This window comes from Zygosaccharomyces rouxii (assembly GCF_000026365.1).
Source record: "Zygosaccharomyces rouxii strain CBS732 chromosome C complete sequence".
NCBI lineage: Eukaryota > Fungi > Ascomycota > Saccharomycetes > Saccharomycetales > Saccharomycetaceae > Zygosaccharomyces > Zygosaccharomyces rouxii.
The window spans coordinates 193,404-209,199 of NC_012992.1; the positions used below are offsets into that span (position 1 = coordinate 193,404).

At 39.8% G+C, this 15,796-nt stretch overlaps 10 protein-coding genes across 10 annotated transcripts; 7 read left to right on the forward strand and 3 right to left on the reverse strand.

Annotated features, from left to right (window-relative positions):
• Positions 1-113: 113 nt before the first annotated feature.
• On the reverse strand, positions 114-1,790 carry RRI2 (Rri2p; the record flags this gene model as incomplete). Its single annotated transcript, XM_002495715.1, has 1 exon — positions 114-1,790. The coding sequence occupies one exon, from the start codon at positions 1,788-1,790 to the stop codon at positions 114-116; it is 1,677 nt and encodes a 558-aa protein (XP_002495760.1).
• Positions 1,791-1,921: 131 nt separating this feature from the next.
• On the forward strand, positions 1,922-2,461 carry ZYRO0C02442g (peroxiredoxin family protein; the record flags this gene model as incomplete). Its single annotated transcript, XM_002495716.1, has 1 exon — positions 1,922-2,461. The coding sequence occupies one exon, from the start codon at positions 1,922-1,924 to the stop codon at positions 2,459-2,461; it is 540 nt and encodes a 179-aa protein (XP_002495761.1).
• Positions 2,462-2,721: 260 nt separating this feature from the next.
• On the forward strand, positions 2,722-4,218 carry ZYRO0C02464g (MCT family MFS transporter; the record flags this gene model as incomplete). The annotated part of the gene is made up of 1 exon (XM_002495717.1): positions 2,722-4,218. The coding sequence occupies one exon, from the start codon at positions 2,722-2,724 to the stop codon at positions 4,216-4,218; it is 1,497 nt and encodes a 498-aa protein (XP_002495762.1).
• A 123-nt stretch (positions 4,219-4,341) lies between these two features.
• On the forward strand, positions 4,342-5,943 carry ZYRO0C02486g (MCT family MFS transporter; the record flags this gene model as incomplete). Its single annotated transcript, XM_002495718.1, has 1 exon — positions 4,342-5,943. The coding sequence occupies one exon, from the start codon at positions 4,342-4,344 to the stop codon at positions 5,941-5,943; it is 1,602 nt and encodes a 533-aa protein (XP_002495763.1).
• A 389-nt stretch (positions 5,944-6,332) lies between these two features.
• On the forward strand, positions 6,333-7,112 carry RPL18A (60S ribosomal protein eL18; the record flags this gene model as incomplete). The annotated part of the gene is made up of 2 exons (XM_002495719.1): positions 6,333-6,444; positions 6,664-7,112. 2 exons carry the CDS (start codon positions 6,333-6,335, stop codon positions 7,110-7,112), a joined length of 561 nt encoding a protein of 186 aa, XP_002495764.1.
• A 698-nt stretch (positions 7,113-7,810) lies between these two features.
• RPS19A (40S ribosomal protein eS19) lies at positions 7,811-8,245 on the forward strand (the record flags this gene model as incomplete). Its single annotated transcript, XM_002495720.1, has 1 exon — positions 7,811-8,245. The coding sequence occupies one exon, from the start codon at positions 7,811-7,813 to the stop codon at positions 8,243-8,245; it is 435 nt and encodes a 144-aa protein (XP_002495765.1).
• A 364-nt stretch (positions 8,246-8,609) lies between these two features.
• SMF1 (divalent metal ion transporter SMF1) lies at positions 8,610-10,250 on the forward strand (the record flags this gene model as incomplete). Its single annotated transcript, XM_002495721.1, has 1 exon — positions 8,610-10,250. The coding sequence occupies one exon, from the start codon at positions 8,610-8,612 to the stop codon at positions 10,248-10,250; it is 1,641 nt and encodes a 546-aa protein (XP_002495766.1).
• A 154-nt stretch (positions 10,251-10,404) lies between these two features.
• On the reverse strand, positions 10,405-12,036 carry HRP1 (Hrp1p; the record flags this gene model as incomplete). Its single annotated transcript, XM_002495722.1, has 1 exon — positions 10,405-12,036. One exon carries the CDS (start codon positions 12,034-12,036, stop codon positions 10,405-10,407), a length of 1,632 nt encoding a protein of 543 aa, XP_002495767.1.
• Positions 12,037-13,330: 1,294 nt separating this feature from the next.
• TRM11 (tRNA (guanine-N2-)-methyltransferase) lies at positions 13,331-14,638 on the forward strand (the record flags this gene model as incomplete). The annotated part of the gene is made up of 1 exon (XM_002495723.1): positions 13,331-14,638. One exon carries the CDS (start codon positions 13,331-13,333, stop codon positions 14,636-14,638), a length of 1,308 nt encoding a protein of 435 aa, XP_002495768.1.
• Positions 14,639-14,698: 60 nt separating this feature from the next.
• Positions 14,699-15,769, reverse strand: YPT11 (Rab family GTPase YPT11; the record flags this gene model as incomplete). The annotated part of the gene is made up of 1 exon (XM_002495724.1): positions 14,699-15,769. One exon carries the CDS (start codon positions 15,767-15,769, stop codon positions 14,699-14,701), a length of 1,071 nt encoding a protein of 356 aa, XP_002495769.1.
• Positions 15,770-15,796: the final 27 nt, after the last annotated feature.

Below are 15,796 nucleotides of genomic sequence, written 5' to 3' on the forward strand. Positions count from 1 at the left end.
TTGATTTTCGCATCGCTTTGATTTTCGCATCTGTTTGGTTTTCGCATCCTGGTACGAAATGCGAAAAGCGATGCGCTGAGATGCGAAAAGTAGGAATAAGGGTTAACCAACTATTATGAAGACCAGACTCTCGCTGCTTGCAATGCCAATTCGTGTATCAGACTATCTTGGCTAGAGCGTGGTTGAAATGAACCTCCTTCATATTCACCTACACGCTGTTTCTGTAGGTCTTGAAAGAACGCGTTGGTGTCTTTATGTTTTATCTTTCGCGTTGAATGCCACATACCAATGTCATTACTACGTTCTAGCTCACCTAATGTTAACGATTGCTTTGCACATAATGACAATGGTACTTTGTTCTCGTTACCGAAGTACACGAGGTCTCGTTTCAAATCCAACTTGTAGTAGACAGCCGCGCGGTCCTTCATAATGGAGGTCATCAATATCGTCAGTATGTGGTCGCGAGTTACAGGTATCTGACTTACTTGCAGCTCTTTCTGGAGATCTCGTAGCGATATACACGAAAAGAGTGGCGCTACCGACTCCCATAATTTGGTGATTTGGGCAACTTGATAAATTTCTTTAACGAGTACGTCTAACAGTGTTAATACACCAATTGGTAATTTATTAATTGAGATACCCAATTGTGATAATTTTAGCTGCACGAAATTGTAATAACAATCCTGTAAAATCTGTACGATTTCCATCTCACGACCCACTTTTACCTGTTCCAAATCGAATGGATTTACTTTACCATTTTCACGATACATGATCATACTGCAAAAAATAAACCCACAAAGGATAAATTCCTCCAAACGTGAACTAAATTTCTGGGGACCACCGATTTCCTCCACTTGTCTTAATGAGGACCAAAATAGCTGTTGTAACCTTTTGGTGTCAGGACTCTTTTGCAAAACTTGTTCAATGGCTTGAGCTAATGGTAATTGCATCATTATCCCCAGAGTTTGTGATACTGCTAGGGACCTATTTGCATGCGATTCTACCTTAACTAAAAATTGAGAAAACTTGGCCATGGAATTTATTTTACCAGTTGACATGAATTCATGGATATAGCATTGTAATATTAAATTAACAATCTCCACATGAAGCGTGTCTAGTTCTTTCCCATCATCGTTATTAAAACAATGGGATTCCAGGAAATTTATACGGGATTCGTCAATTCTATTTGATTTTAAGCGATTCTGCCAAATTGACAAAACGTTGTGCCTCAACTGCATCGTCTCATCTATCAATAACGGTTCCATACACTTCAATTGTAATTCAATTCTAGGCAATGCCAATGGTTCAAATTCATCATCAAAAAGAAATCCCCTTGGTGTAGTATAAATTTCTGACCAAATCTTATCATCATTTTGAATTCCAAATTGTCTGACCAATTCCTTACATGCAGGTATCACTTCGTCTAGTTGTGGTAAATCGTTGTAGTGCATCCTTAATGCCCAATGGTGTAAAATTTGCAATAACGATTTATGTCTCCAATGAACGGCATCTTCATCAGTATCGCCTTCAGAGATATCGACCAACTTTCTTAGAGTGGTTTGAGCTTTGATCCAATCTTGTTCCTCTCCATAATAAACCCCCATCTCATAAAGGTCCTCCAGGGATTGTCGATTTATTTCGCTCGAATCACTAATATCATTACCGGATTCGCCATTCTGTGATCCTGATCCAGCAATATTTTCTTCGTCTTCATCATCATCTTCCATCTCTACCATCCCATCATCATCGCTCATCATAAAATCATCGTAGTTTTCCTCGTCATCAGACATCTTGGTGGATGTACTCCTTGTCCTCGTTGTACTTAGAGGGGGGTCGTTGAAGTAAATGTTAGCTCTTAATCTTCAACACAACACTATTACCTACAAAAACAACAGAGAAAAGAACAAAAGAGAAAATAAGAATGCAAAGATTTGTTACTCGTACTGCTACTCGTGGATTTAAGACTTTTAGTCCAACATTATTCAAGGCCGGTAGTGCTATCCCATCCGGATTACCAGGTCTACATGAGAACTCTCCCGGTAATGCAATTGATATCGGCGAAGAAGTTGCAAAGGGGAAATCTATCATCGTGGGTGTACCAGCAGCTTTTTCACCTGCATGCTCTGCATCTCATGTTCCAGGATACGTCAACCATTTCCAAGAACTGAAGAATAAGGGTGTCCAACAGGTTTTCGTGACCCCCGTTAACGATGCCTTCACTACAAAGGCATGGGCTCAAAGTTTGAACTTACCTCAAGGTATTAGAATCATTGCAGATTCACAAGGTGCATTTGCAAAAGCTGGTGATCACCTCTTTGATTCTGAAAAAGTGTTCGGTAACAAGCGTTCCATTAGATTTGCTGCTATCGTGCAAGATGGTAAAGTAGTTCAAGAGTTTGCAGAACCTGATAAAATTGGTCTAGATGTCTCCTCAGCAGAAAACGTCTTGAAACATTTGTAGATTCCATAAAATAGTTTATGAATGGATACGAGTCAATTATATTCTGAACAAGTGATTATCAGACTTCTTTCTCCAGCTCATCGTGCGGCAATCGAAATTTTTCAAGCGGTAGTTGAAATTCCGACCCACCCTCCCGATAAACTATACCGACATTGACATCGAGATGGGCTAGTGCATACTTAAGAAAACGAGAACAATGAAAATTGATTCATCAAATAGAGTATTTCTTTTCTTTATTGGGTTGAAGTAAAGAAGAAGGTATGCTACCGAGGGAAGCAATTCTGGGACCTGCTAGAGCCCTTTTCAAGAAGAAAAGCTCTAATAATGTTCGAGATGAAGAGATGCAAGAGTTTGCGCAGACCGAATACAAGGGTTCCGGATATTTGGGAAACCCTTTTCCAGAGGATTCTTTATTGAAAAGGAACAACGAAGAGCTTAAATCCTACGATACAGGGTTAAGTCAAATCAAATCAAGGTTTGATGAAGAGGAGAGCGAAGATGATGAAATTGATGAGTTTCCTGATGGTGGTCTTCAAGCATGGCTAGCGGTTTTAGGGGCATTCATTGGATTAATTCCAGTATTTGGTATGCTTAATTCTGTAGGTGCTATTGAGTCGTATATCTCTAAGCATCAATTGAAAGATGTATCTTCATCAACGGTTTCATGGATCTTTTCACTTTACCTGGCTTTCAGTTTTCTAAGTTGTATTTTCTCAGGTGGTTATTTTGATAGAAATGGTAGTACAACTCCGATGATCGCTGGTACAATCGTGTATGTTGGTGGATTATTTGCATTAGCTAACTGTTATAAGACTTACCAATTCATTTTGGCATTTTCGCTCTGTAGTGGGATTGGAACAGGTGTGTTGATGACACCTCTGGTGAGTGTAGTAGCAACTTGGTTTAATAAAAAAAGAGGTATTGCCACTAGTGTCGCTACTATGGGCGGATCGCTTGGAGGTGTTATTTTCCCAATTATGTTGAGAAGCCTATACAATGAAGTCGGATACCCTTGGGCAATTCGAATTCTAGCATTCGTATTTTTAGCATGCCTATTATTTTCGTTGAAATTTGCCCGTGAGAGGGAGAAGCCCGTTGCAAAACCATTTGAATCTAAGAAAGACATGATTCGATGGTACGCGTCTGCATCTTTAAATTGGAGATATTTTCTAGATTGGAAATTCCTCTTCACTGCATTAGGGGCATCTTTGGCAGAATGTTCCTTGACGGCTTCTGCTACCTATTTGACTTCTTATGCATTGGCAAGAGGTTATAGTCAGTCGATGTCATATTATTTGATTACCGCCAACAATGGGCTGGGTATCTTGGGTAGATTTATACCCGCTTACGTGGCCGATAAATGGTTAGGAAGGTTTAACGTTTCCATCATCACAATCGCAATGGCTGCTTTCTTCAATTTCGTTGTTTGGTTACCGTTTGGTGGCCAGTCAGGCGCTCTTTGGGCTTACGCTTGTCTCTATGGGTTTGCTACGGGTTCTATCTTAACTTTGACGCCGGTTTGCATAGGGCAAATTTCAAGTGTTCACGATTTTGGTAAACGGTATTCAACCGCATATTTCTTGCAAGCAATTTTAACCATTCCAGTCCTGCCAATTGGTGGTGTTATTATAGGTAACGGTTCCATTGCAAATTACAACAAGTTTATCGTATACGTCTCTGTACTCATGGCGGCAGGAGCGTTCTGTTATTTCATTTCAAGAAATCTATGCGTAGGTCTTCGCTTTGCCAAATTTTGATCTCTGAACGAGTGATTCTCGGACTTCTTTCTCTAGCTCATCGTGCGGCACTCGAAATTTTTCAGGCGGTAGTTGAAATTCCGATCCACCTTCCGATAACGTACATGGCTAATCGACATCCAGATGAGATGGGATGATTCATACTTAAGGAAACGAGAACAATGGAAATTGATTCATCAGATAAGACATTCGTTTTCCTTATTAAGTCGAACGAAAGAAGAAGGTATGCTACCGAGGGAGGCAATTCTGGGACCTGCTAGAGCCCTTTTCAAGAAGAAAAGCTCTAATAATGTTCGAGACGTAGAGATGCGAGAGTTTACGCAGACCGATTACAAGGGTTCTGGATTTTTGGGGAATCCTTTTCCAGAGGATTCTTTATTGAAAAGGAACAATGACGAGATTGAGGCCTACGATACAGGGTTGAGTCAAGTTAGATCAAGATTTGATGAAGAGGAGAGCGAGGAATCTGATGAAGATAATGATTTTCCCGACGGTGGCCCCCAAGCATGGTTAGCAGTTTTAGGGGCATTCATTGGATTAATTCCAGTATTTGGTATGCCTAATTCTGTAGGTGCTATTGAGTCATATATCTCTAAGCATCAATTGAAAGATGTACCTTCATCAACGGTTTCATGGATCTTTTCACTTTACCTGGCTTTCAGTTTTCTAAGTTGTATTTTCTCAGGCGGTTATTTTGATAGAAATGGTAGCACAACTCCGATGATCGCTGGTACAATAGTGTATGTTGGTGGATTATTTGCATTAGCTAACTGTTATAAGACTTACCAATTCATTTTGGCATTTTCACTTTGTAGTGGGATTGGAACAGGTGTGCTGGTGACACCTCTGGTGAGTGTAGTAGCAACTTGGTTTGATAAAAAAAGAGGTATTGCCACTAGTGTTGCTACTATGGGCGGATCGCTTGGAGGTGTTATTTTCCCAATTATGTTGAGAAAATTGTACGATGAAGTTGGATACCCTTGGACAATTAGAATCCTAGCATTCTTATTTTTAGCATGCCTATTATTTTCAGTAAAATTCGCTCGTGAAAGGGAGAAACCCGCTGCAAAACCATTTGAATCTAAGAAAGATATGATTCGATGGTATGCGTCTGCATCTTTAAATTGGAGATATTTTTTGGAATGGCGATTTCTCATTACTGCTTTGGCGGCATCTCTGGCAGAATGTTCCTTGACGGCCTCCGGTACTTATTTGACTTCCTATGCATTGGCAAGAGGTTATAGTCAGTCGATGTCATATTATTTGATTACCGCTAACAATGGGCTGGGTATCTTGGGTCGAATCATCCCCGCTTACGTGGCCGATAAATGGTTAGGAAGGTTTAACGTTTCCATCATTACAATCGCAATGGCTGCTTTCTTCAATTTCATCATTTGGTTGCCATTTGGTGGCCAATCTGGTGCCCTTTGGGCTTACGTTTGTCTCTATGGGTTTGCTACGGGTTCTATCTTAACTTTGACGCCGGTTTGCATAGGGCAAATTTCAAGTGTTCACGATTTTGGTAAACGGTATTCAACCGCATATTTCTTGCAAGCAATTTTAACCATTCCAGTCCTGCCAATTGGTGGTGTTATTATAGGTAACGGTTCCATTGCAAATTACAACAAGTTTATCGTATACGTCTCTGTACTCATGGCGGCAGGAGCGTTCTGTTATTTCATTTCAAGAAATCTATGCGTAGGTCTTCGCTTGGCCAAATTCTGATCTTTGATCCGTACAACTATTTAATTTTTTTAAAGAATTCAGTTTTTAAATACGAACACATCATCTATAAATGTTTGAAATGCATTACTTTATGCTTATGAATGGTTCTGTTTGTCCAGTATTAAAATAAAAATTGATTCTGACGCCGGATTACGCTGACGTTTGAAAATGTTTGACTGTTTTCCTTTGTCTCTACCTCTGTGGTGTAACGATGTTATGTTTACAACTTTTTTTTTTCAAATATGAAAAAATAATCGAACGAAACCAACGCAGCTTGGACTCCTGGGGAACAGTCATCGGTTGAAATTTCAAAAGCAGATTGTTAAAAACTGCGTATTATTATCATTACAGGTTACTCCAATCAAGGGCACAGAAATCAAATAGGCAAAATGGGTGTTGATCATACTCACAAGCAGCATCAAAAGTCCGGTAACAGAACCGCTCCAAAGTCTGAAAATGTTTACTTGAAGCTTTTGGTTCAATTGTACTCCTTCCTATCTCGTATGTTCAAAATCACAAATTTTTCATTTGAAGGGATTCTGCTACACAATCTCCCCATTCTTAGGGTCGAGAACGTCTAATACCTTTCTCAAGTTTATGTTTACCATTAGCTTGAAGAAAGGAATTCTGCGAGTGCAAACTTTTTAATATGTTTGTGCGGCATGTGAGCAGAATCTTTATTCGGAATCTCCTTCAGAAATACTAACAATTTTTTAACAGGTCGTACCGATGCTCCATTCAACAAGGTTATCTTGAAATCTTTGTTTTTGTCTAAGGTCAACAAGCCACCTGTTTCTGTCTCAAGAATCGCTAGATCTTTGAAGCAAAAGGGTGCTGCTAACAAGACTGTTGTCGTTGTTGGTACCGTTACCGACGACACCAGATTGTTTGAATTCCCAAAGACCACTGTCGCCGCTTTGAAATTCACTGCCGGTGCTAGAGCTAAGATCCTGAAGGCTGGTGGTGAAGCCATCACTTTGGATCAATTGGCTGTCAGAGCTCCAAGAGGTCAAAACACTTTGGTCCTAAGAGGTCCAAGATCTCACAGAGAAGCTGTTAGACACTTCGGTTTCGGTCCTCACACTAACAAGGCTCCAAGAATTTTGTCCAAGGGTACTAAGTTCGAAAGAGCTAGAGGTAGAAGAAGATCTAAGGGTTTCAAGGTGTAAGAAGCTTCATTGCTTGACGTCTTTAAATCCTGCTTCCCAGGATATCGATTATGTAAATTTTGTAGTAATAGAATTTGTTGGGAAGTCAAAAAGTCCGGATGTCACCTTAACGGGGCCGGCCGTCATAAAAGAGGAATTACTTGTAGTCTTGTTCTGTTCATACCTATAAGCACGCTCGTGATATGTACAACTTCAGCCTGTCGGATTCTTTGAATGTCTAGATAGTGTGATATAAGAGATTCTGGCGATTAGTCTCTTTATTATTTTTGAGTGACTGACACCCATACATATTTGAAATCTTTCAAGTGAAAAAAAAAAAATATTTGCGCGTCGGTCAATGCGTCGTCAGCTCAGTGTATCGCAAACACTTGCTGTATGGTTCCCACTCACTCGCCTCTCACCCCGCTAGGCTGAACCTTCTACCGCCTGGCCAGAGACGGTTCTGCCCAACGCTCCTCGCCACGCACTAGCTACCTTCCCTACCGTAGGCAGAGTTCCACCTACGTGCCAGTATCGCTAGGCGGAGAGTCTGCTACCACCAATGAGCGACTCTCGGAAAGTGGCATCAATGCCAGTAACGCAAGAACTCATCGTACACCAAAGTAATTGCAAGATTTCAAATGGTAAATTATGTTGACAAATTATCAAGTGGAACCTTGAAGGAAGTGTAGGCAAAACTAGACCGTACTGTTACCAAGATGCCAGGTGTTTCCGTTAGAGACGTTGCTGCTCAAGAATTCATCAACGCTTACGCTTCTTTCTTGCAAAGACAAGGTAAGTTGGAAGTTCCAGGTTACGTTGATGTTGTGAAAACTTCTTCTGGTAATGAATTACCACCTCAAGACTCTGAAGGTTGGTTCTACAAGCGTGCTGCTTCCGTGGCTAGACACATCTACATGAGAAAGCAAGTCGGTGTTGGTAAGTTGAACAAGTTGTATGGTAACGCTAAGAACAGAGGCTGCAGACCTCAAAAGCACGTTGATGCATCTGGTTCTATCAACAGAAAGGCATTGCAAGCTTTGGAGAAGATTGGTGTTGTGGAAATCTCACCAAAGGGCGGTAGAAGAATCTCTGAAAACGGTCAAAGAGATTTGGACCGTATCGCTGCTCAAACTTTGGAAGAGGATGAATAAATCAATTGATCCAACCCAACCCAATGCAAGATAAAAGGAAAATAACCAAACAAGAAACGTCTTAGATATTGTGTACATTTATCTACTCCCATCTTAACCATTAATATAACTTAAAATAAAACAGAAAGAATTGGAGATTGAGAGTTTTAGAATAGTTTTACATTTCGATTATTAGTATAATTAATTCCCTCACGGCCTCTGAAGTAGCCAATCCCATCCACGATCAATGGGCATTGTAGTTACTTTCTCAAGTTATTAGAGGCGCAGTGATCGTGGAAGGGGAGACTTAAAAGGTCTACGTTATTGAGAATCTTTGAAGTTATTTCAAAGTAAGTAGAGGTAGAGCTTATGGAAAAACTTGTCAATGTCCTTTGGTAAATCAGGGCGGTTAAGTATCCTTAATAGGCCTAACAAGGCTTTAACTCGGGGGACCGAGAAAGACACTACTGTACAAAGGACAATTAGCCTCAATGCTACCAACGTTAATACTAATTTAAATCCCGATGATGATTACGAACGTGAAAATGAGAGCAGTAAAAAGACTCAGATTTGGGAAACTATTAAAGCTGTTGGTAGAAAGTATGTGAAATTCATTGGGCCCGGCCTTCTTGTCAGTGTGGCCTACATCGATCCCGGTAACTATTCCACCTCCGTGAGTGCTGGTGCTTCCAATCAATTCTCGTTACTTTGCATAATTCTTTTATCCAATTTTATTGCAATCTTTCTACAATGTCTCTGTATTAAATTGGGGTCAGTTACTGGTCTTGATCTTTCCAGGGCCTGTAGAACTTATTTACCACGGTGGATAAATATAACACTCTATGTTTTTGCAGAATGTGCAATTATTGCCACAGATGTCGCTGAAGTTATTGGTACTGCTGTAGCCCTTAATATTCTTCTTAAGATTCCACTACCCGCAGGTGTTGTCATTACAGTCGTCGATGTGTTTGCAGTAATGTTCACATATAAACAAGGGACTTCTTCTTTAAACTTTATCAAATATTTTGAATACAGTGTGGCACTTTTAGTTTTGGGGGTTTGTGTATGCTTTGCTATTGAATTGAACTATTTACCAGCAGATACTTCTGCTGCTAAAGTGTTTAGAGGATTTGTTCCCTCATCTCAGATGGTAGAACACAATGGGTTGTATACGGCAATCTCCATTCTAGGTGCTACCGTGATGCCTCATTCATTATTCTTGGGTTCAGGATTGGTGCAACCAAGATTATTAGATTATGATGTTACCCATGGTAACTATTCTGTCACTGAGAGTGAATTGGAAGGTAAAAAGACAGATGAAGAAGTTAGAGACCAGAAATATTTCGAGTATAAACCTTCCATGGAAGCTATCAAATATTGTATGAAATATTCTTTTGTGGAATTAGCATTAACATTGTTCACGTTGGCTCTTTTCGTGAACTGTTCCATTCTTATAGTAGCAGGTGCTACTCTATACGGTACCCCAGGTGCCGCGGATGCAGATCTTTATTCCATTCATAATTTATTGTCACATAAAATTGCCCCTGCTGTTGGTACGTTGTTCATGACTGCACTTTTACTCAGTGGTCAGTCTGCAGGTGTAGTTTGTACAATGGCAGGTCAAATTGTTTCTGAGGGGCACATCAATTGGACTTTAAAACCTTGGCAAAGACGATTGTTGACGAGGTGCATTTCATTAGTTCCTTGTCTTGTCATTTCCATCTGTATTGGTAGAGAAGCGTTGTCCAAGGCATTAAATGCTTCACAAGTGGTATTATCTATTCTTTTACCATTCTTAGTGGCACCGTTAATCTTTTTCACTTGTAAGAAATCAATTATGAAGGTGGAAGTCTCTGAAGAAAATACCGATGCTGGTGCCTTTGAAAATGAGAGGAGGACAAAAACTGTGAATATGGCTAACGGTTGGATTACATCGATCTGTGCGATATTTGTTTGGGTGTTTTTAAGTTTCTTAAATGTTTACGCAATCGTGGAACTCGGACTTTCAGGTGGTGATCTTAACTGATGTTAGCGCCGCATATGATCTACGATGGTGTAAATCATGTCTAAATCAAAGGAGCAAAACACAATATAGATTACAGTATACATATGATATAAAAGTTAAAAAAAAAAATGTAATAATAAAAATAATGCAACTTCACAGAATCACCGGCTAGACATCACCTGTTGTAAGGATGGTAGCCATTGTTGTTACGTCTGTTGTACCCGCGTCCACGGTACCCGCTGCTCCCACCACGGTAGCCATTACGGTGGCTACCCCTATGGTGACGATCTCTGTCACGGCCACGGCCACTACCGTGTGAAGGTCTATCACCACCTTCGCTTTCTGAAGGAGGTGAAGGACCACGAGGGCCTCTTGGTAAGTTCATTTGAGATTTACCCCCACCAACACTGTTATTACCATGACCGCTTCCGATACCACTGATTTCGCTACCATCCCTTTCTGTTCCTCTAGCCCTTTCTGAGCTTTCACCTCCTATTGTCTGTACACCACCGTTATTGCTGCCACTAGAATCTTCACCTTGGTTAGGTGTAGCAGAATCTGAAGAAGTAGTTCCGGAAGGCATAGCGGCGGCACCTCCCATTGGATAACCTGGCATCATCATAGACATTTGTTGTTGGAACATTTGTGTATAGTCCATACCCGTTTGTTGTTGCATCTGTTGGTAATACTCCTGCATCTTCTGATAATATTCTGCCATTGCCTGAGGGTTGAACATTGGGTTGAAACCACCCATCATTGGGCTTTGATACATTTGTGCCATTGGGTTAGCCATTCCTGCTGGGGCGGACATGCCATCACCCATTTGCTGTTGTTTTTGCATATGTCTTGGTTCTGCTCTTTTGATCTCAATCTTCTTACCCTTGAAATCGATAAATTTATTTTGACAAACTCTGTCTACGGCATCTGGAGAATCGTAAGTAACAAATCCAAAACCTCTAGATCTACCTGTGTCCTTGTCCAACATTAATTGAGCATCAATGATTGTCCCCCACTGGGCAAAAAATTCTTCAAATTCTTTTGGTCTAACATCGGCACCAATACCACCCACAAAGATTTTACCAGTCTTATCTTGTTCCTCCCTAGGGATGGCTCTCTTTGGATCGATAACCTTACCATCCAGGATGTGTTGAGTCTTTACGACTTCATCGACACTTGATGATGAATCAAAAGTTAGGAATCCAAAACCTCTTGAACGACCAGTATTTGTATCTTTCATGATTTTTAAATCGATAACTCTACCGTATTTGCTAAAATAATCTCTTAATGTATCTTCAGTAGTTTCCCAATTTAAACCACCGATGAACATTTTACAAATATCTCTTGAAAGATCTGCCTTCACGGCATTGTTTGCAGCTAGTGCTGAGTTCTCTGACATTTGGGAACCAATAGGTTGTGGCATCTGCGGTGGTTGCAATTGAGATTGTTGTTGAAACTGTGACATAGTTTGTTGTAATTGTTCCCATGACACATCATTACTTGTCTTATTCTCAGTATTACTGCTAATATTATTATTTTCATTATCATTATTATTTGAATTACTAGTAGTACTTTGGTCGTTACTATTAGACTGTTGTTGCTGCTGGTTAAAATTAGATGAAAGCGCCTGCAAAGCAGCCAGTTGATCTAAGGAAGAAGTTGCGGCAGTGTTATTTGAACCGGCATCCTTACTATCAGAGGGTGCATCCTCTTTCTTAGTATCAGCGGTTGGTTCGGTCTTTGGGACTTCCTCCTTAGTGGCGGGTTCATCACCATAGATATCGTTAAAATCTTCTTCGTCAGAGCTCATCTTTCTTGATATAAAACGTAGTAGTAATAATTGCTGAAGTATAAAGAATGATACCTAATTTTTCTGCTGCTTATTAGAATTATATCGGCAAATAAAATTTATAATACAGGGCACCAAATTCCTTGTCTATTTCTCTCACAAACTAATCCGAATGAAATGTGAGTAGCTTCTGGTATCCGTCTCTTGTGTAACAATTTCTTATCCTTATTCTACTTCAAAAGGAAAAAAAATCTCTCTCTGTATCTTCTTTCTTCCCGTTCTTTTACTCTTCTTTCTGTTAACTCTCTCAGTTACTGTTAATCAAACAATAAACACGCCAGAGATGAGAAACTGTTTTCCGATAAACGTGGAAACTTCGTAGATTGAAGGAGCTGTGAATGGAATGTAGATGTAAATGAACGTATGAGATAAAAATCCTAGTTCACTCTTTTTAGCCCAAATATAGCTTCCTCCTTGTACTTAAAATTTGACCTTGTCAATCCCCTTTACTTACAGGAAAAATGAGATTTTATACCTGAAGACGCCCTCCTTTATATAGTCCCGCTTTTTTTTTCTCTCTCCTTCGCCCCCCGACCGAAAAAAGTTACACATCATTATTGTCAACAAAAACACCGGGTAACATGTATGTGAGGGTAACGGAAGTGACAACAGGACGGGTAATAATTATGAAAATAGCCGCCGAACTTGCAATAATGGGATATTGTTACTTAGATAAGCAGAAAGCTTTAGGTATATCTGTAAAGTTTCTCTAAGATATTTATCTGGAATTTGATAATTTTACTTTTAGTTATGTATTGGTACACTTTGGGTTTATTTGGCTTTAAAAGATGACAGGAGATGGCAGCTTGTTGAGTGCCAACAATTGGAAGCTAAAAAGATAAATCAGCAAGTAAATGAGAAAAGCACTTGAGGAAAGTTATACACTAGAGGTTCTCTATTCTTAGGCAAGAAAAGTGAGGAATTTCGTATTCTTTATCATGGTCTTGCTTATCTGCGAAAGATATTGCATTTTAAAGCAAATAATTTGGTAAGTTGTGGCTTCAGAAAGGTATTAAAGTGATTTAGCTTGACGAAGAAGTGTTTTTGAAGCTAGTTTCAGGTCTCAATAATATCTATCGTCTATTTGCCGCCAAACCTATTGTTGCTTTTATCCGGACACACCCTATCCGTTTCCGAAACAGTACCTCTGTCACCTCGGACAGTGAAATTTTCATCTCATCTCATCACATTTCATCATATTAAATATTGATAGAACACAGACTTTTAGTGTCAATGATACCGATGGATTGATAACATGATGTCCAAGAAATACCTTGTTTACATGGCTCATGTAAATGTCAATTTTAGAAGAGCTGAATTGGAGTCATTAGCGGATCTATGTGGATTAGATATTGATTTTAGTACGTATAATGAAGAAAGTCCATTCTTCGTTGTCGATTTACCAGATGATACACAGGCCAGTAAGTGGATTAAAAGATCAGTTTTATCTAAAGCCATTTATGAATATTGGGGGGAAGGAAAAAACTTGGAAGAATTGCATGAATCTATTAAATCTCAACCATTTCATGAACATTATAAACAATTGTATCGCCAAGATTCATTTAAGTTTGAATTTGAAACTTATAGAGGTTCCGCAAAGGCCAACCGTGTAGAGCAAATTGAAACTTTTGTATACCTAGGGTTTCAAGGTAAAATTGACATGAAAAAACCGGATCAAATTTATGCTATAGTTGAGGAATATAAGCCAGTCTCTGATAACGTTGGATCAACCGTACCTGAAAAAATGTTCTTTGGTAGGCTGGTTCAACGTAGTGATCGTCATGCTATGGAGGTTTACGATTTGAAGAAAAGACCTTACAAGGGAACAACAAGTTTTGAAGCTGAATTATCATTAGCGAGTGCTAATATTGCACAGGTAAAACCTGGTAGTATTATGTATGACCCATTTGCTGGGACAGGTTCCTTTTTATCTGCAGGTGGTCACTATGGTGCACTTGTAATTGGCTCCGATATCGACGGTAGGATGATTAGAGGTAAAGGTGCCGCTCACAATATTAGTTCGAATTTCAAATACTATGGAGATAGTATTCAATTCTTAGATGTGTTGACTATGGATTTCACCCACAATGCTTTGAGGTCTAACCTCAAAATTGATACCATACTATGTGATCCACCTTATGGTATTCGTGAAGGTATCAAAGTCTTGGGCGCTAAGGATCCTGAAAAATATATTGGAAAAGAAGAAGTGGAAATTCATGGTAAGAAATCTTATTTGCATCGTGATTATATTCCTGCAAAGAAGCCTTATTCATTGGATAATTTATTAGATGATCTTTTACAGTACGCTTCTGAAGGGTTGGCCATTGGTGGCAGATTAGCATTTTGGATGCCAACCGCCAATGATGAAAACGTAGAAACGGTTATACCATTGCATTCTTGTTTAGAACTCAAGTACAATTGCGTCCAAGAGTTCCACAAATGGTCTCGTAGGCTACTAGTCTATGAAAACAAAGGACCAGATTTCAAAGGTGAAGACAATACAGGTATAAAGAGGGCAGTGAGTAATTTCAGAGACCGTTATTTCGCAAACTTCAACAAGTGATAGAGAAAGTAGTTGTACACTATAATTGTCTATATATTTTTGTAAAATTACACGTACGCTTTACACGCAACAGGTTGACGAATTATTTCCTACACTGTAGGGTCTTGTCAAGTCGATTCCGCCAGGCATTCGAACTTCTTCTTGGGGAGACTCCTGGTGAGGTACCCCTAGTCCTTTTTGATCCGAGTCTTCCTCTCCTAGCTCATCTGGATCATCACTATTATTATTATCAAATTGGTTTTTAGAGCGTGACGGTACTTCATTGGGTTTAGAATCGTAACAGCCATTTGCAACCAGGTCTCTGACCAATTGGTTGAATGTCCTATCCACGATGTTAGGCCATTTACAGGTTACTTCAAAAGTACCCGCTATACTAATTTGAAACTTAGATTCCAAAGTTGCCACAGATTGGGATACTTGCTCCTGAGTCACGGTTCGTTCTCCGGTAAGATCTCTTTTATTGCCTATCAGATAAAATCGTACTTTCGTCAAGTCCTTGGATCCATAGTTGTCTAAAGCCTCTTTTAACCAATGATCACATATGGAATTCAAAGTGGTTACATCACATAAATCGTATGTCAGCACAATAGCGTGCGCATCTCTGTAGAGTACCGGTATCATAGCATTTCTGTACCTCTCCTGTCCAGCTGTATCCCACATTATGCATTTAAACAATCTGGAATCTATATTCAGCAGCGAAGTTTTGATGTCAACACCAATTGTCGTTCTGGTATCCAGTACGTATTCATCTAGATCATCGGCACCATGGAATAATTCCTCATAATCGTTTAAGCTATACCGTTTCTTAGTTACGTTGCGCGGCCGTATACCACTTTTGTCTTGATCATTCGAAGAATCCTTGGTCAAATTCATAATATGGAGTTGGGATTTGGTCGGCAATTCATTACAAAATCCTAATATCATAGCCGTCTTACCAACACCAGCATCGCCAACTAAAAGCAACTTAACGTTGGACGTCTCTCTGGGTTGTCTCGTGAACGTCAGACCCTCATCACCGACTTGAGGGCTCGCAGGATTAGACGACGGTGGGCATATAGGAATCACAGGCGATAGCGGTGAATTGTGAATAGACACTGATAACCTCTTCCTGGACATTGCTCCCTTTACCATGGGGTTGTTTGACTTTCACTATTTGTA